This window comes from Trachinotus anak, unplaced genomic scaffold, assembly GCF_046630095.1.
Source record: "Trachinotus anak isolate AG129_WGS33_773 ecotype Australia unplaced genomic scaffold, CSIRO_AGI_Tana_v1 ptg000013l, whole genome shotgun sequence".
Lineage (NCBI taxonomy): Eukaryota > Metazoa > Chordata > Actinopteri > Carangiformes > Carangidae > Trachinotus > Trachinotus anak.
This window is the reverse complement of record NW_027273864.1, coordinates 19,066,990-19,087,578: the sequence shown is the minus strand read 5'-3', so window position 1 is coordinate 19,087,578 and position 20,589 is coordinate 19,066,990. Positions and strand designations below refer to the sequence as shown.

General features: G+C 38.8%; 2 protein-coding genes across 2 annotated transcripts; both read left to right on the top strand.

Annotated features, from left to right (window-relative positions):
• The first annotated feature begins 1,592 nt into the window (after positions 1-1,592).
• Positions 1,593-6,054, top strand: mrps16 (mitochondrial ribosomal protein S16). Its single transcript, XM_071494857.1, has 4 exons — positions 1,593-1,754; positions 2,021-2,051; positions 4,067-4,333; positions 5,636-6,054. The coding sequence occupies exons 2-4, from the start codon at positions 2,039-2,041 to the stop codon at positions 5,770-5,772; spliced, it is 417 nt and encodes a 138-aa protein (XP_071350958.1). The 5' UTR covers positions 1,593-1,754; positions 2,021-2,038; the 3' UTR covers positions 5,773-6,054.
• A 6,744-nt stretch (positions 6,055-12,798) lies between these two features.
• LOC139631404 (uncharacterized) lies at positions 12,799-15,206 on the top strand. The gene is made up of 2 exons (XM_071495638.1): positions 12,799-13,657; positions 15,094-15,206. The coding sequence occupies exons 1-2, from the start codon at positions 12,799-12,801 to the stop codon at positions 15,204-15,206; spliced, it is 972 nt and encodes a 323-aa protein (XP_071351739.1).
• Positions 15,207-20,589: the final 5,383 nt, after the last annotated feature.

Below are 20,589 nucleotides of genomic sequence, written 5' to 3'. Positions count from 1 at the left end.
GCATTTCAAATAAATTTGATCGAATAGGGTATAATCAGTCCAATGAAACATAACTATTTCACAAATAGACTTAGGTAATGACTCTTTTATATGATTGTAATCAGTTCTAAATCATTGTTGGCTTTATGTATGACGGGTCATGCAGGGACAGTAGGATATTTTCAGAATTACAAACAAGGGCCCATCTCTTTTTTGTGTCTTCATTGACCTCTCCTCACAGAAAACCATGTGTTTGTCACACACACACACACACACACACACACACAGAAAAACAAGCTTTACACAACAGGAGTGTGAAATCACCATGTTCCAAGACTGTGGGCGGGAGGGGGGTAGGGGTACTTGTGCTCCCAGTGGGCAGAAATCCCTGTGCATTTGGACGACATCAGGCAAAGCAGTGACCCCTGAATTCATGAACGTTCTCAGGAAATCAGCGCCTCGTCTCTGCTGGGGTCAACAGTGGAAACTGATTTGAAAGTCATAGCGTTGCTGATGTAAGATACACGACACGCATGGAATAGAAATTACGTACAGAACAATGTGAAGGACTATACAACTGACAACACTGAGGGCCTTACCTTGAGTAGTAGATAGTAATGATAAATGTAACAACTGTTGTTTCTATTGTATCTTAATTTAAGCCCCATTACATTCATTAAAACTAGAAACTAACCCAGGATTGCATCAAGGTAGATTTGAGTGCATTTACATGTTCATGCACTTTAGACATTTAGCTGCACTCAGAGATGTACCTATCAAGATTCAATGAGTGCAATAGCTGAATAAATATAACTACTACTCACTAATAAGGCTCTAAAATCAGTTTTATTCATGACCACAAGCAGTGGTACAAAGTATACACAAGTGCAAGTATTCAAGAACACTACTATAGTGAAGTGATTTCACATTTGAGTATTTTCATTGCGTGCTACTTTATACTTCTACTCCACTACTCAAGGGTAATATTATGTACTGTATAGATATTATATATGTTACCCCATTACAATTTAAAAAATATTTGTTTGCTGTAATTACTACTTTAAGATTTGTTAAAACAAAACACAAGACCTGTTTATATATGACAAAAAATTAACTACTATATATATCTATAACAATGAAAAAGGGACAAATCTGTATGAAGAGCAGGCCTAATGTTACTTTTGATACTGGGACATTTTGCAGCTCATACATCTGTTGCATGTTGTAGACGTGTTTATTCGGCATACTTTGTAAAATAGCAGAGTCTTGTTATCCCATGTGGGATGGGAAAAAAAAACTAAAATTATGGAGTTCTTCTACCACCTCTGACCAAAAGTGACAATACATAGACCCAATAACACTACATTATAAGAGCTTAAATGCAATATTTCTGTCCAATGTCTTATCTTATTTTGCAGGAACATATTTAGAGACACTGTAACTATTTCTTCTAAACAGGTTCAACGTGTTATTTTCAACTGAAACACACACTGCAAACTTTAGCCTAATACTCCAGCACTAGCATGGATGTTCAGTGCAGGTCTGCAGAGGGGACAGCGGTGAAGCAGCACCATCTAGCGTCCCGGTGACGCAATGACGTTGAGGCAGCTACGTCACTTCCCTTTTAAAACATGGCCGCGCACTGACAAATGTCACATTACTTCTTGTGCTGAAAACAAACCGTCCGTAAAGTCGATTTTATAACCTGCCCAGCGGTTAAAAAAAGAGGCGACATTTGGGGAGTTAACACTTTACGCGGTTGAACATCCTCAGAGGTATTTAGCTTAATTTTTCTCTCATTTCCAGACAGCTCGTAGTCTTCAGGGGAGGCTAAAGTTAGCCGCTAGCAGCTTCAGAGCTGCAGTGTGAACATTTAATGACATTGTTGTGTCGTTTAGTAGCCCTGTGGTCACATTAATTAACTTAAAATGTCTACTATAAAGGCGACACAGTGTTGATCAGTGCTGGCGTTGTTTATAGAAAGTTACATATCTAAATACGTACTGGTTTGAGGTGTGTTTTGTTTCTTTGTCTATTGCAGGATAATTCAGTGAACACCATGGTCCATTTATGTGAGTATTCATTATGAGCAGGTACATCCTGAGAGCTTTGATGTCATTGTCTCTGTTGTCTTGTGTCATCAGAGACTGGAGTGTAATTTGAAACAAGACAGTTAAATGTTAGGTTTATAACATGGCCCTGACTGTGTAATTTCCTTGTATGAAAAAGAGACTCATAAAATACAGACTGGTTCCCTCTGATACTTAAATGTGGAAGAGAACAAGACAATAACGAACAAGAGAGTTATGACTGGGCACTTTAGAGGAAAGAATAAAAATATTAAACTCCAACTATTTGTGTTTATACTGGGTACCTAAGGGGAACAATTACATTACAGGTTTAAAAAACAAAGGTAAATTTTGGAAAATGGTGTTGACAATGTTCCTCTTGTAGTGTAATTAAAGAGTAAAAAGGGAAGTACAGCCAAACATCATATTACAGCTCTCACACCTTATCCAATCTAATATGCAAGTTGTAGGTTCACTCATCAACAAATGTTATTACAATTGTGCGAGAAATACAATACAAACAGGGGTGCTCAATTACACCCATGCTCCAGTCATTTGTTGCCATGCCTTTTAATTAATTGTGTGATTTGGGATAAGGACAAAGTGAGAAATATATTTTTGAAAATTTGCTTCTAGGACTCATTGAGGTCCATCACTGCAACAGCTCACAAGAGGTAGGCTAGAGTAGAAAACAAACGTAGCTTTGTCATGTTCATGGCTGAAAGGTTTCTGCTCATCTGAGGAGGAAAAACTAAAACATGATAAAGACACAACATAACATATAGATCATCCATATGTAATATAGTTAATCTTTAACGTTTAGTGACCAACAGCAATTATTATTTATTTTTATATTTCATAGTAAGAAAAAGTTATGTGAGCTGGAATATAATGTGTGGCTCTCCTTTCTGCTTTTTTATCACACAGTCAGAAAAAGGTTAACACAATTTCCCCAAACATCAGTTTTATTAACCAGTACTGTTCCCTGTAGGTACCAACTATTTGCATGCATAAGAAGAGTTTAATATATTTCTCCTTTCTTCTAAAATTCACTTGCTCCCCATAATCGCACGTTGTTAAATAAAGTAATGTAATCAACAGTTGTTTTCATTCCTGATTTATCAGTTCATCTTTTTTTTGTTTTGTTTCATTGCTTAATCTACCAAATATCCAAATGGTGAAAATGCCATTTCAGAGATCTCACTATGAGATCTTCAAACTTGTACTTAATTTTTTTGGCTCAGTGTGTGAATATTTGATATAAATATAGACTCAGTACACTATTTATTAGGTGCACCACACTAAAACTAATGCTGTCTCATATGGTGCCTCTACAAGAAATCCTGCTTTTGTGAAAGTTATAATGTCCATTTTTTTCTTGAATTGTTTTAAAGAGATGCTGATTTAACTCTGTGGTCACTTTGGAAGAGGTAGTTCCAGTTAATTTTGTTTTGATTTGAGTTGCTTTTACACTGAGAAGTGTTGTTTTATTTATTTAAAAGATAAAGTTAATGTTAGGAACACTGCACAACAGGACCACAAGCTACAGCCCTCTCACTCCTCTTGCCTCCATCTTGTTCAAAAAAAGTAAATCTGAAGCAGCTGAAATCTGTGGAGAACTACAGAGGGATTGCGAACTTAATTCAGCTCAACTCTCAGCTTTATTTATATAGCATTTTACACACAACACAGTTGATCCAAAGTGCTTTTCAGGACACTTTGAGGAAAGAAAAGAAGGAAACAAACACAACAGAAGAGGAGAAAATCTGAGTGATTATAATATTTATATCAATGGTAAAATCACATGATCACACAAAAGAAGATTGTAAAATTAGTAAGATTCCAATCTGTGATGTATTCAAGATTTCATTATATGAAATATAATGACTTGTACAAGGTAGACTGACAGTACAGTCCTTACTGTAGAAAATGGGTTAGAAAATGGGTGCAGTGAGGTTTTACAAAATACTCCTTTTTTCTCTTTGACAATGTTTTTTTTTGCTCATTTCCTCCTGCAGCATCACTGCTCCTAAAGACGTACCATGGGGGTTATGTTGTCATTCGACTCGCTCTTGCAGGCCACAAACAAGCTAACAGACCTTTTTATCGCATTGTAGCAGCTTACAACAAAAGAGCAAGAGATGGTAAATATATTGAGCAGCTGGGTTCATACGACCCCCTACCTAACATCTACAATGAGAAACTTGTCAGCTTCAACTTCGACCGAATCAAGTACTGGATCGGCTGCGGTGCACACCCTACAAAGCCTGTGGCTAAACTTCTAGGTGTGTATTCTCTACATGACCCTGTTCTTTTAAGGTGGATCAACATTGCATTTTATTGTCTGTTTGTCCAGACAGTTACACTGCTCATACTGTTATATCAGTGCTGGCTAAATGATGACTCTGTGTCGTACTATTCTACATACACTGTGCCCTCAAGCACCTTATTCATGCCCTCTGGTTTAAAGGATTGAACAGACACAGATTAAACGTGCCATTTATGGTTGTAATAAGAGGCGTTGTTAGGATCTTGAGACGTCAGGGGCTTAGCCTGAGGAGGGACAGTAGTCCAAAACATTATCATACATGTTACTCATGTTCTTCTATGGTTAAACTAGTTACGATATCTTTTCTTTTTTGAAATAACTCTTCTTTTACACTTGTTTTTGTTTTGTTGTACTATATTATTCTGCATTTGATTTATTTCACACCTTTTATGCCAAGTGTCTGCTCTTCATCAATCATTGTCTTTTACGCCTTCCATTTCACTCTCTCTTTTTCATTCCTCCTATATGAAGTATTTAGAGCAAAATTTTTTTATTAAATTGCTCAATAGCTTGATGTTTCAAAATGCTACTGGAAATGAAGTACAAAACATCTCCAGATTAGTTGGATTCTACAAAGTTTGAGCAAGGTCATCCCACTGTCCATCTTTGCTCAGTCCATGTTCCACATTAATATCACAGTGAGTGCAGACCAGTTAGACAGAGCAGTTCTCAAACTATGTCTCCTCATGAGAACATGTAAGATGTGTCTTTGTCAAAAACATTTGAGAGTCCTCTTCACTAACCTGAGCTTGTAGGTGAGTCAGTGTCACAGACATCCTGACTCACCTGCTGCTACAACAACAGGTGACTCTTCGTCCACTTCCTCTAGCCTCGCTTGCACCTTGTTGCCTCCTTCATCCTTTTTGTTTTAGAAAAATCTTCTCATATCCACAGCCTTTGCTCGTTAGATATCACCAGATGCCAACAACAGCCCTGTAACCACTGCATTCTCTCTCTCTCTCTCCCTCTCTCTCTCTCTCATGCTCTTGCGCTCTCACAAATTGCATGCATGCCAGCGTGTGCCAAAAAATAAAATAATAATTGGGGTAATAACTACCCCAATAAATAATAAAATGCTTATTATTAAATGTGTTCAGGATTGCTACAGGGAATTCAAATTGTCTTAAAACAATGTTGTATCAGGTCTTTGAGTCCCTCAAAGATTTTGGCAACCCTTGGCAATTTTTCTGCTATACTCAGGTGAATAAACTCATAGTGAACATTGTGGTCTTTCTTTCTTCCTTTTCTCTTTCGGCAGGGTTAGCAGGATTCTTCCCTCTGCATCCCATGACGATAACGGAGGCAGAGCGTCGTAGGGCTCAAATGGAGTCGACAGAAACGGCAACAGGAACAGAGGAAAGTTTGGAGGCTGGACAAAAGCAGGCTGATGTGTGAGAATTAAAGCTGTTTGACTGTTGAATACAAGTGGATGTCACATTTATTTGGGAAGAGAACTGATCAATTTTTTTCCTGACTTGGTGAGTGGACTGCTCATAGAAACTTCAGAAATAGCATATTGTACTCCTAATTGCTTAAGTGGTCTTTATGAACAAACTATATTACAAACTGATACTTCATAAAATTCAGTGACTTCATGTTTATGAGTGTGGTGTACCATAAGAGGCAGTTGTTTGTATTTACAATTTTATGTGACTTAATTAAAGTATTTGAAAACTATTGCATTTGGTTTGAGTTAGTTGTTTTTTTGTTTTTTTTTTTTGTTCCCTTTGGTCTAACTTTTTCAGGACCTTTAAGAACAATCCACAGCAAAAGTGCCAAGCAATTAATTTTTTTTTCTCTTGAAAATGACTTGTGAACTTTGCGATCATTTGTCCATCTTTTGTCTGTCTTCTGTCTTTTTCTGGCCTCCATGTATTTGAATTTGCACACTTAAATCAACAGTAAACGTCAGCAATGTCAAACACAAAGAAAGAAAGGAATCAGAAGTGGGTAGGTTTGTTGATATGACTATTGGCAAGCTTTAAAGCACGTACTTCCTTTTAGGTTTAATAGCAAATTCTCCACCCATATACTGTACTGCGTGTTATGGAAACCTCTGCGAACTGGAAATTTATCACTCACTGACTGAAGTCACGTAATGTTAGACGATAGTTTTGAATCATGTATTCCCAAGCCACAAGTGCATTTCTACTACTGCAATTTCTGACAATGACCAAAAATGCACAATGAATGATAGTAAATAATTAATTAAAACATAATAACACCATCATCATCATTGGGTCATATAAAAAAGGCATCTCTACATGTACATTGTTAACCTTAACGGAGAGACTGTGTGCACATGTACTGAATATTCATTTTTAGACTGAATTGTTTGGGTTGTCTGTTCACAAAAAACTCTTAGACGAGCTCCAAGGACCACTGACTGTTACAACCAGAGACAGATATAGAAATCATTTAATGAAGTACCACTAACATTGTAATTGATTTGAAATATAATTCATATTTAGATGGTGGTTTTTCACCAGTATACAGTATATAAACTGCTGTTCATTCTGTCTGTCACATGCTTATCCTCAAACACTTGTTGTGCTATCTTGTACAGGTTCATACTCAAAACCACAAGTATGGTTTGCGTCAATCAGCTAGTGATAAAAAGTCTTAATTTGCGCCAAGACACACCTGACCACACATAGGTGTCCAAATCAAAGTCCAGCAAATACAAAACTAAAAATACTTATGCTGTTGATATTGGTTCATTTCCTTGTGGAACAAAAGTCAGTTTGATTCTTTAACATGGTGGTGTACTGAAATTCCACTGATGGGAGTAACTGATACACATGATCTGATTTGTAGAACATAAAGAAAGAAAGAACAACCCCCCCCCCCGCCATAAAAAATGTTGCAATCTAACATGACGTAGTGAGCAGGAAATATTTTATTTTTTGCCATGTACTGCTTCAGAAATGATTTTCCAATAAGCAAACAGAGGTGTGGAGAGATTTACCTAAACCACTTGTAGCCTCAAGATCAAGAGAAAAATTTATATTTAACCTCGTCACAGCTCATTTATTCCTGGTGCTATTAAGACCACTGATTAACCTGACTGGAGTCATGTTTAACAGTCTATTTATAGCATTACAATTCAATGCAGTTGACGGTATTATCAATAAGTTGCTCCTTGTAACATTCCTTAAGTTAGAGTCATGTGACCTTCTCCATCAAGTCCAGCTGATTGCCACGGCATGTAAATACTGGATTGAAATAAATGTCAACAACAAAGCAAATAAAATACTATTTGCCAGATTTATTGGAATATAACAACTAAGTGTGTTTGAAGAACAAAACAATACATGTACAATTATGTAAAATTATCTTAAATAACCTATTAATAACTGTTGTACTTACATTTACAAGATGAATAAACTGTTGGCTATTAATTTAAAACAAGCTCAGAAACAAAGTAACAAAATTACACACAGCTGACAGATAAACAGAGCCAGCATAAACCTAGGCTACCACAGTGCTAAAAGATAGTAAACATACAGGTGCTGGTCATATAATTAGAATATCATGAAAAGTTGATTTATTTCAGTAATTCCATTGAAAAAGTGAAACTTGTATAATGTATACATTCATTACACACAGACTGATATATTTCAAGTGTTTATTTCTTTTAATTTTGATGATTATTATTGCTTGTACACTTTTTTCTACAACATCTTTTCCTTCCCTTCGCCTCTCTATTAATGTGCTTGGACACAGAGCCCTGTGAACAGCCAGCCTCTTTAGCAATGACCTTTTGTGTCTTGCCCTCCTTGTGCAAGGTGTCGATGGTCGTCTTTTGGACAACTGTCAAGTCAGCAGTCTTCTCCATGATTGTGTAGCTACAGAACTAGACTGAGAGACCATTTAAAGGCCTTTGCAGGTGTTTTGAGTTAATTAGCTGATTAGAGTGTGGCACCAGGTGTCTTCAATATTGAACCTTTTCACAATATTCTAATTTTCTGAGATACTGAATTTGTGGTTTTCATTAGTTGTCAGTTGGGATAACCGCACCCTGGAGAGGATTGTGAAACAAAACCCATTCAAAAATGTGGGGGACATTCACAAAGAGTGGACTGCAGCTGGAGTCAGCGCTTCAAGAACCACCACGCACAGACGTATGCAAGACATGGGTTTCAGCTGTCGCATTCCTTGTGTCAAGCCACTCTTGAACAAGAGACAGCGTCAGAAGCGTCTCGCCTGGGCTAAAGACAAAAAGGACTGGACTGCTGCTGAGTGGTCCAAAGTTATGTTCTCTGATGAAAGTAAATTTTGCATTTCCTTTGGAAATCAACGTCCCAGAGTCTGGAGGAAGAGAGGAGAGGCACAGAATCCATGTTGCTCGAGGTCCAGTGTAACGTTTCCACAGTCAGTGATGGTTTGGGGTGCCATGTCATCTGCTGGTGTTGGTCCACTGTGTTTTCTGAGGTCCAAGGTCAACGCAGCCGTCTACCAAGAAGTTTTAGAGCACTTCATGCTTCCTGCTGCTGACCAACTTTATGGAGATGCAGATTTCATTTTCCAACAGGACTTGGCACCTGCACACAGTGCCAAAGCTACCAGTACCTGGTTTAAGGACCATGGTATCCCTGTTCTTAATTGGCCAGCAAACTCTCCTGACCTTAACCCCATAGAAAATCTATGGGGTATTGTGAAGAGGAAGATGCGATACGCCAGACCCAACAATGCAGAAGAGCTGAAGGCCACTATCAGAGCAACCTGGGCTCTCATAACACCTGAGCAGGGCCACAGACTGATTGACTCCATGCCACGCCGCATTGCTGCAGTAACTCAGGCAAAAGGAGTCCCAACCAAGTATTGAGTGCTGTACATGCTCATACTTTTCATGGTCATACTTTTCAGTTGGCCAACATTTCTAAAAATCCTTTTTTTGTATTGGTCTTAAGTAATATTCTAATTTTCTGAGATACTGAATTTGGGATTTTCATTAGTTGTCAGTTATAATCATCAAAATTAAAAGAAATAAACATTTGAAATATATCAGTCTGTGTGTAATGAATGAATATAATATACAAGTTTCACTTTTTGAATGGAATTACTGAAATAAAGCAACTTTTTCATGATATTCTAATTATATGACCAGCACCTGTATAGCCCATATCAACAGTGCAATGCATAAGTGAGTAACCAAATGGCTTGTTGGAACAAGTGTCAATACATATCAAATAAAATGCGGTTTCACCATTAGAGAGTATTTTGGTTCATAGACTATGTTACTCTTAGCAGCCCTTAGTGGCTAAAGGTAAGTATATATCACATATCACTGGTGTCACTTACAATAAATAATGGATAATGATTTAACATTGGGTAATACTTTTTTGCTAGAATCACACCCACCCACCTCACCCACTCATGCCTTAGTCCTTGTCCACTTCAGTGTTACTGTGATCTGAACCTTTGTAAACAAACACGTACAGGGTGTGAGTGTACTTTAATGGAACTTCACAAATCCCTGCTGTGCCATGTCACAATACACAGGGTTTGTCAAGGGAGGGCACTGCATCAGTAACAACCTTGGTTTACGAGTTGATCATTGATGATACATAGAGTAGATTTGATACTGTTCGACAAATGTTTATATGGACCACAATTGCCAGAAGGATCAAACTTAACTGCCAGTTCACGGACGACTATTGGACATTAACTGCAAGACTGAAAATCACAGAACATCTACAATATTTTGCTTCTGTGTGAATGCAGTGAAAGACACTGCAGCAGTTGAAATACTTCAGCCTTACATCTTTTGGATGATAACCTCAAAGTACAGGAAGATGAAAAAGTGGAATTCCTTGGGATCTTCTAACTGGAGGAGGTTTTCCACAGTTTTTATAATCCTTACTTTGGTGGTCATCATGCTCATTGCATTCTGCGTGCACTTTTCACACAAAAGGGGTAAGTCTGTAATTTCTGTAATTCTTTATTGCATAACCAAGTGAGCAAGAATCATGTTAGTTTAATGAAGAATAATTCTGCGTGCAACTCTCTTAATTAACACTGATATCATTATTTAAAGGCAATCAATTTTGACATCCTGAGTTGTAATCCTGACAGTCTTTTAGGAGCAACTGCAATCAATGCAAATACGATGACTGTACAAATGTCTGCTCCTTGCTATTCACATGCACATTAATCATCATACAATCCTCATACTTTAAGGTTATTTGTACCCAATGTATGAATTATTTTTGGAACAATAATGTTTTTAAAAAAAGACTATTTTGCTTTGTCATTTGTTGTTATTTTAATCTGAAGCCATCTGAAGTAATATTTTGTGCATTTTAGGAAGCTTATTCAAAACCCCATGTAAAATCAAATTATCCCTTCTATTATACCCTTGTATGACTCATGTTACTTACTAAAGAGGTCAAAACTCCAGCAAAACTTCATTAGACCAACACGTTTCGGCTTGTGGGCTCCATCAGGGTAATCACAAAACACATTACAAGTAATATTTAAATAGGGTAAGTTTGTTCCATACTTACCTTCATAAGGGTCATGACATTGATGACATTGATGATTACCCTATTTAAGTTATTACAGTTTTCGATTGGTTCATTTCTTAGCAATTACAATCATCTCAGCAGGAATGTATTTTTTTCATGGATGCAATCTAAATTCCATGAAAGCAATAACAGGGAAATAACTGATACTCACTGGGGAATGACTTGCAGTTAATAATTGTAGAAATCTAGTTGTGTAAGACCACAAGCATTACACAGATTTTAGATATGTAAATGATGTTAGATAAGTAAAATAGCTAGTTCAACAGTGAGGGAAGGGAGTTTCATTTTTGTGTGACCTTAGTCATCATTAAATGAAAAATGAGTATTGAAACCAGTCACTCCTCTAAAAGAGATGAACAAAGAAAACATTTATTAAAACCTTGATTCAACAAGATTATATTATGACTGTTAACTTTGCAGACAGAAATGACTCAGACTTTGGGGATATTTCCAATAAGACTTTGTTAAAACAATGAAAAGAGATGAAAATTGTGATACATGTTGCTCTGAGATTGCACTGACAAATTTATGAATCATATACATTGTGCATCCACATGTTGTCTGAACAGGAATTAAAAATGCAAAAGAAGATCAACTTGAAGAAACATGGAGGAAAAAACAAATAGCAGACAACCATGAAGGGAAGGATATATCAAAAATAAACATGACAATAAATGAAGAGCCAGACCTTTTTGAAATTGGACCACAAATGGATAACAACTACAAACGATACATGACTGAATTGCGAGATTCGAAAGAAACAATGAACAGAACTTTTGCTGGGAATGATACAGAAAAAAATGATTTGACTGCGAGTTCAGTTTCTCGTGTGTCTGAAGGGATTTCTAACGAAACAAATTACTCAACACAAACTGGAACAGTGACTGTAACAAATGAATCCAAGACTTCTCCGCCTTCTTCAACACCTTCAAGTTCTATTCCAACCACAACCATTCGAAATACTGAAACTGCAAAAACATCTATGCAAAGTGTTTCCCCCACCAATATTTTGACAACTCCTTCAACATCACCAGTGACTTCCAATTCTGCAACTCAACCTGCTTTTTCACTGTCATCTACCATTATTCCCATAAGTGAAGCAACCACAATCAAAGAAACAATGTCAACTAGTGTCACTCAAGCGACTTCTACACAGCCGACTTTCTCAACACTGACTGGGACAATCACTGTAACAAATGAATCCAAGACTACTCCGCTTTCTTCAACACCTTCCAGTTCTATTCCAACTACAACCATTCAGAATACTGAAACTGCAAAAACATCTAAGCAAAGTGTTTCCCCCACCAATATTTTGACAACTCCTTCAACATCACCAGTGACTTCCAATTCTGCAACTGAACCTGCTTTTTCACTGTCATCTACCATTGTTCCCACAAGTGAAGCAACCACAATTGAAGAAACAATGACACCTAGTGTCACTCAAGCGACTTCTACACGGCCTACTTTCTCAACACAGACTGGGACAGTCACTGTAACAAAGGAATCCAAGACTTCTCCACCTTCTTCAACATCTTCCAGTTCTATTCCAGCTACAACCATTCAGAATACTGAAACTGCAAAAACATCTAAGCAAAGTGTTTCCCCCACCAATATTTTGACAACTCCTTCATCATCACCAGTGACTTTCAATTCTGCAACTCAACCTGCTTTTTCACTGCCATCTACCATTGTTCCCACAAGTGAAGCAACCACAATCAAAGAAACAATGTCAACTAGTGTCACTCAAGCGACTTCTACACAGCCTACTTTCTCAACACTGTCTGGGACAATCACTGTAACAAATGAATCCAAGACTTCTCCGCCTTCTTCAACACATTCCAGTTCTATTCCAGCTACAACCATTCAGAATACTGAAACTGCAAAAACATCGATGCAAAGTGTTTCCCCCACCAATATTTTGACAACTCCTTCAACATCACCAGTGACCTCCATATCCTCAACTGAACCTGCTTTTTCACTGTCATCTACTATTGTTCCCACAAGTGAAGCAACCACAATCAAAGAAACAATGTCAACTAGTGTTACTCAAGCGACTTCTACACAGCCGACTTTCTCAACACTGACTGGGACAATCACTGTAACAAATGAATCCAAGACTTCTCCACCTTCTTCAACACCTTCCAGTTCTATTCCAACTACAACCATTAAGAATACTGAAACTGCAAAAACATCTATGCAAAGTGTTTCCCCCACCAATACTTTGACAACTCCTTCAACATCACCAGTGACTTCCAATTCTGCAACTGAACCTGCTTTTTCACTGTCATCTACCATTGTTCCCACAAGTGAAGCAACCACAATCAAAGAAACAATGACACCTAGTGTCACTCAAGCGACTTCTACACGGCCTACTTTCTCAACACAGACTGGGACAATCACTGTAACAAATGAATCCAAGACTTCTCCGCCTTCTTCAACACCTTCCAGTTCTCTTCCAGCTACAACCATTCAGAATACTGAAACTGCAAAAACATCTATGCAAAGTGTTTCCCCCACCAATATTTTGACAACTCTTCCAACATCAACAGTGACTTCCAATTCTGCAACTGAAAGTACTTTTTCACTGTCATCTACCATGATTCCCATAAGTGAAGCAACCACAATCAAAGAAACAATGTCAACTAGTGTCACTCAAGCGACTTCTACACAGCCGACATTCTCAACACTGACTGCGACAATCACTGTAACAAAGGAATCCAAGACTTCTCCACCTTCTTCAACATCTTCCAGTTCTATTCCAGCTACAACCATTCAGAATACTGAAACTGCAAAAACATCTATGCAAAGTGTTTCCCCCACCAATATTTTGACAACTCCTTCAACATCACCAGTGACCTCCATATCCTCAACTGAACCTGCTTTTTCACTGTCATCTACTGTTGTCCCCACAAGTGAAGCAACCACAATTGAAGAAACAATGTCAACTAGTGTCACTCAAGGAACTTCTACACAGCCTACTTTCTCAACACAGACTGGGACAATCACTGTAACAAATGAATCCAAGACTTCTCCGCCTTCTTCAACACCTTCCAGTTCTATTCCAGCTACAACCATTCAGAATACTGAAACTGCAAAAACATCTATGCAAAGTGTTTCCCCCACCAATATTTTGATAACTCCTTCAACATCACCAGTGACCTCCATATCCTCAACTGAACCTACTTTTTCACTGTCATCTACTGTTGTCCCCACAAGTGAAGCAACCACAATTGAAGAAACAATGTCAACTAGTGTCACTCAAGCGACTTCTACACAGCCTACTTTCTCAACAAATACTGGGACAGTCACTGTAACAAATGAATCCAAGACTTCTCCACCTTCTTCAACATCTTCCAGTTCTATTCCAGCTACAACCATTCAGAATACTGAAACTGCAAAAACATCTAAGCAAAGTGTTTCCCCCACCAATATTTTGACAACTCCTTCATCATCACCAGTGACTTCCAATTCTGCAACTGAACCTGCTTTTTCACTGCCATCTACCATTGTTCCCACAAGTGAAGCAACCACAATCAAAGAAACAATTTCAACTAGTGTCACTCAAGCGACTTCTACACAGCCTACATTCTCAACACAGACTGGGACAATCACTGTAACAAATGAATCCAAGACTTCTCCGCCTTCTTCAACACCTTCCAGTTCTATTCCAGCTACAACCATTCAGAATACTGAAACTGCAAAAACATCGATGCAAAGTGTTTCCTCCGCCAATACTTTGATGACTCCTTCAACATCACCAGTGACTTCCAATTCTGCAACTCAATCTGCTTTTTCACTGTCATCTACTATTGTTCCCACAAGTGAAGCAACCACAATCAAAGAAACAATGTCAACTAGTGTCACTCAAGCGACTTCTACACAGCCTACTTTCTCAACAAATACTGGGACAGTCACTGTAACAAAGGAATCCAAGACTTCTCCACCTTCTTCAACATCTTCCAGTTCTATTCCAGCTACAACCATTCAGAATACTGAAACTGCCAAAACATCGATGCAAAGTGTTTCCTCCGCCAATACTTTGACGACTCCTTCAACATCACCAGTGACTTCCAATTCTGCAACTGAACCTGCTTTTTCACTGTCATCTACTATTGTTCCCACAAGTGAAGCAACCACAATCAAAGAAACAATGTCAACTAGTGTCACTCAAGCGACTTCTACACAGCCTACTTTCTCAACAAATACTGGGACAGTCACTGTAACAAAGGAATCCAAGACTTCTCCGCTTTCTTCAACATCTTCCAGTTCTATTCCAGCTACAACCATTCAGAATACTGAAACTGCAAAAACATCTATGCAAAGTGTTTCCCCCACCAATATTTTGACGACTCCTTCAACATCACCAGTGACTTCCAATTCTGCAACTGAACCTGCTTTTTCACTGTCATCTACCATTGTTCCCACAAGTGAAGCAACCACAATCAAAGAAACAATGTCAACTAGTGTCACTCAAGCGACTTCTACACAGCCTACTTTCTCAACACAGACTGGGACAATCACTGTAACAAATGAATCAAAGACTTCTCCGCCTTCTTCAACACATTCCAGTTCTATTCCAGCTACAACCATTCAGAATACTGAAACTGCAAAAACATCTATGCAAAGTGTTTCCCCCACCAATATTTTGACAACTCCTTCAACATCACCAGTGACCTCCATATCCTCAACTGAACCTGCTTTTTCACTGTCATCTACTGTTGTCCCCACAAGTGAAGCAACCACAATTGAAGAAACAATGTCAACTAGTGTCACTCAAGGAACTTCTACACAGCCTACTTTCTCAACACAGACTGGGACAATCACTGTAACAAATGAATCCAAGACTTCTCCGCCTTCTTCAACACCTTCCAGTTCTATTCCAGCTACAACCATTCAGAATACTGAAACTGCAAAAACATCTATGCAAAGTGTTTCCCCCACCAATATTTTGATAACTCCTTCAACATCACCAGTGACCTCCATATCCTCAACTGAACCTACTTTTTCACTGTCATCTACTGTTGTCCCCACAAGTGAAGCAACCACAATTGAAGAAACAATGTCAACTAGTGTCACTCAAGCAACTTCTACACAGCCTACTTTCTCAACAAATACTGGGACAGTCACTGTAACAAATGAATCCAAGACTTCTCCACCTTCTTCAACATCTTCCAGTTCTATTCCAGCTACAACCATTCAGAATACTGAAACTGCAAAAACATCTAAGCAAAGTGTTTCCCCCACCAATATTTTGACAACTCCTTCATCATCACCAGTGACTTCCAATTCTGCAACTGAACCTGCTTTTTCACTGCCATCTACCATTGTTCCCACAAGTGAAGCAACCACAATCAAAGAAACAATTTCAACTAGTGTCACTCAAGCGACTTCTACACAGCCTACATTCTCAATACAGACTGGGACAATCACTGTAACAAATGAATCCAAGACTTCTCCGCCTTCTTCAACACCTTCCAGTTCTATTCCAGCTACAACCATTCAGAATACTGAAACTGCAAAAACATCGATGCAAAGTGTTTCCTCCGCCAATACTTTGATGACTCCTTCAACATCACCAGTGACTTCCAATTCTGCAACTCAATCTGCTTTTTCACTGTCATCTACTATTGTTCCCACAAGTGAAGCAACCACAATCAAAGAAACAATGTCAACTAGTGTCACTCAAGCGACTTCTACACAGCCTACTTTCTCAACAAATACTGGGACAGTCACTGTAACAAAGGAATCCAAGACTTCTCCACCTTCTTCAACATCTTCCAGTTCTATTCCAGCTACAACCATTCAGAATACTGAAACTGCAAAAACATCTATGCAAAGTGTTTCCCCCACCAATATTTTGACGACTCCTTCAACATCACCAGTGACTTCCAATTCTGCAACTGAACCTGCTTTTTCACTGTCATCTACCATTGTTCCCACAAGTGAAGCAACCACAATCAAAGAAACAATGTCAACTAGTGTCACTCAAGCGACTTCTACACAGCCTACTTTCTCAACACTGTCTGGGACAATCACTGTAACAAATGAATCCAAGACTTCTCCGCCTTCTTCAACACATTCCAGTTCTATTCCAGCTACAACCATTCAGAATACTGAAACTGCAAAAACATCTATGCAAAGTGTTTCCCCCACCAATATTTTGACAACTCCTTCAACATCACCAGTGACCTCCATATCCTCAACTGAACCTACTTTTTCACTGTCATCTACTGTTGTCCCCACAAGTGAAGCAACCACAATTGAAGAAACAATGTCAACTAGTGTCACTCAAGCGACTTCTACACAGCCTACTTTCTCAACAAATACTGGGACAGTCACTGTAACAAATGAATCCAAGACTTCTCCACCTTCTTCAACATCTTCCAGTTCTATTCCAGCTACAACCATTCAGAATACTGAAACTGCAAAAACATCTATGCAAAGTGTTTCCCCCACCAATATTTTGATAACTCCTTCAACATCACCAGTGACCTCCATATCCTCAACTGAACCTACTTTTTCACTGTCATCTACTGTTGTCCCCACAAGTGAAGCAACCACAATTGAAGAAACAATGTCAACTAGTGTCACTCAAGCGACTTCTACACAGCCTACTTTCTCAACAAATACTGGGACAGTCACTGTAACAAATGAATCCAAGACTTCTCCACCTTCTTCAACATCTTCCAGTTCTATTCCAGCTACAACCATTCAGAATACTGAAACTGCAAAAACATCTAAGCAAAGTGTTTCCCCCACCAATATTTTGACAACTCCTTCATCATCACCAGTGACTTCCAATTCTGCAACTGAACCTGCTTTTTCACTGCCATCTACCATTGTTCCCACAAGTGAAGCAACCACAATCAAAGAAACAATTTCAACTAGTGTCACTCAAGCGACTTCTACACAGCCTACATTCTCAACACAGACTGGGACAATCACTGTAACAAATGAATCCAAGACTTCTCCGCCTTCTTCAACACCTTCCAGTTCTATTCCAGCTACAACCATTCAGAATACTGAAACTGCAAAAACATCGATGCAAAGTGTTTCCTCCGCCAATACTTTGATGACTCCTTCAACATCACCAGTGACTTCCAATTCTGCAACTCAATCTGCTTTTTCACTGTCATCTACTATTGTTCCCACAAGTGAAGCAACCACAATCAAAGAAACAATGTCAACTAGTGTCACTCAAGCGACTTCTACACAGCCTACTTTCTCAACACTGTCTGGGACAATCACTGTAACAAAGGAATCCAAGACTTCTCCACCTTCTTCAACATCTTCCAGTTCTATTCCAGCTACAACCATTCAGAATACTGAAACTGCAAAAACATCTATGCAAAGTGTTTCCCCCACCAATATTTTGACGACTCCTTCAACATCACCAGTGACTTCCAATTCTGCAACTGAACCTGCTTTTTCACTGTCATCTACCATTGTTCCCACAAGTGAAGCAACCACAATCAAAGAAACAATGTCAACTAGTGTCACTCAAGCGACTTCTACACAGCCTACTTTCTCAACACTGTCTGGGACAATCACTGTAACAAATGAATCCAAGACTTCTCCGCCTTCTTCAACACATTCCAGTTCTATTCCAGCTACAACCATTCAGAATACTGAAACTGCAAAAACATCTATGCAAAGTGTTTCCCCCACCAATATTTTGACAACTCCTTCAACATCACCAGTGACCTCCATATCCTCAACTGAACCTACTTTTTCACTGTCATCTACTGTTGTCCCCACAAGTGAAGCAACCACAATTGAAGAAACAATGTCAACTAGTGTCACTCAAGCGACTTCTACACAGCCTACTTTCTCAACAAATACTGGGACAGTCACTGTAACAAATGAATCCAAGACTTCTCCACCTTCTTCAACATCTTCCAGTTCTATTCCAGCTACAACCATTCAGAATACTGAAACTGCAAAAACATCTAAGCAAAGTGTTTCCCCCACCAATATTTTGACAACTCCTTCAACATCACCAGTGACTTCCAATTCTGCAACTGAACCTGCTTTTTCACTGCCATCTACCATTGTTCCCACAAGTGAAGCAACCACAATCAAAGAAACAATTTCAACTAGTGTCACTCAAGCGACTTCTACACAGCCTACATTCTCAACACAGACTGGGAAAATCACTGTAACAAATGAATCCAAGACTTCTCCGCCTTCTTCAACATCTTCCAGTTCTATTCCAGCTACAACCATTCAGAATACTGAAACTGCAAAAACATCGATGCAAAGTGTTTCCTCCGCCAATACTTTGATGACTCCTTCAACATCACCAGTGACTTCCAATTCTGCAACTCAACCTGCTTTTTCACTGTCATCTACTATTGTTCCCACAAGTGAAGCAACCACAATCAAAGAAACAATGTCAACTAGTGTCACTCAAGCGACTTCTACACAGCCTACTTTCTCAACAAATACTGGGACAGTCACTGTAACAAATGAATCCAAGACTTCTCCACCTTCTTCAACATCTTCCAGTTCTATTCCAGCTACAACCATTCAGAATACTGAAACTGCAAAAACATCTATGCAAAGTGTTTCCCCCACCAATATTTTGACGACTCCTTCAACATCACCAGTGACTTCCAATTCTGCAACTGAACCTGCTTTTTCACTGTCATCTACCATTGTTCCCACAAGTGAAGCAACCACAATCAAAGAAACAATGTCAACTAGTGTCACTCAAGCGACTTCTACACAGCCTACTTTCTCAACACTGTCTGGGACAATCACTGTAACGAATGAATCCAAGACTTCTCCGCCTTCTTCAACACATTCCAGTTCTATTCCAGCTACAACCATTCAGAATACTGAAACTGCAAAAACATCTATGCAAAGTGTTTCCCCCACCAATATTTTGACAACTCCTTCAACATCACCAGTGACCTCCATATCCTCAACTGAACCTACTTTTTCACTGCCATCTACTGTTGTCCCCACAAGTGAAGCAACCACAATTGAAGAAACAATGTCAACTAGTGTCACTCAAGCGACTTCTACACAGCCTACTTTCTCAACACAGACTGGGGCAGTCACTGTAACAAATGAATCCAATACTTCTCCACTTCCTTCAACACCTTCCAGTTCTTTTCCAACTACAACCATTCAGAATACTGAAACTGCAAAAACATCTATGCAAAGTGTTTCCCCCACCAATATTTTGACAACTCCTTCAACATCACCAGTGACCTCCATATCCTCAACTGAACCTGCTTTTTCACTGTCATCTACTGTTGTCCCCACAAGTGAAGCAACCACAATTGAAGAAACAATGTCAACTAGTGTCACTCAAGGAACTTCTACACAGCCTACTTTCTCAACACTGTCTGGGACAATCACTGTAACAAAGGAATCCAAGACTTCTCCGCCTTCTTCAACACATTCCAGTTCTCTTCCAACTACAACCATTCAGAATACTGAAACTGCAAAAACATCTAAGCAAAGTGTTTCCCCCACCAATATTTTGACAACTCCTTCAACATCACCAGTGACTTCCAATTCTGCAACTGAACCTGCTTTTTCACTGTCATCTACCATTGTTCCCACAAGTGAAGCAACCACAATCAAAGAAACAATGTCAACTAGTGTCACTCAAGCGACTTCTACACAGCCTACTTTCTCAACAAATACTGGGACAGTCACTGTAACAAAT

What these genes read in the sequence shown, in the direction of transcription:
- mrps16 (XM_071494857.1), top strand. An exon ending in GCCTGTGGCTAAACTTCTAG is followed by an intron (nt 4,334 to 5,635) that starts GTGTGTATTCTC and finishes CTCTTTCGGCAG; the next exon opens with GGTTAGCAGGATTCTTCCCT.
- LOC139631404 (XM_071495638.1), top strand. Translation starts at nt 12,799, where the DNA reads ATGCAAAGTGTTTCCCCCACCAATATTTTGACAACTCCTTCAACATCA. An exon ending in ACCTTCTTCAACATCTTCCA is followed by an intron (nt 13,658 to 15,093) that starts GTTCTATTCCAG and finishes ACTTCTACACAG; the next exon opens with CCTACTTTCTCAACAAATAC.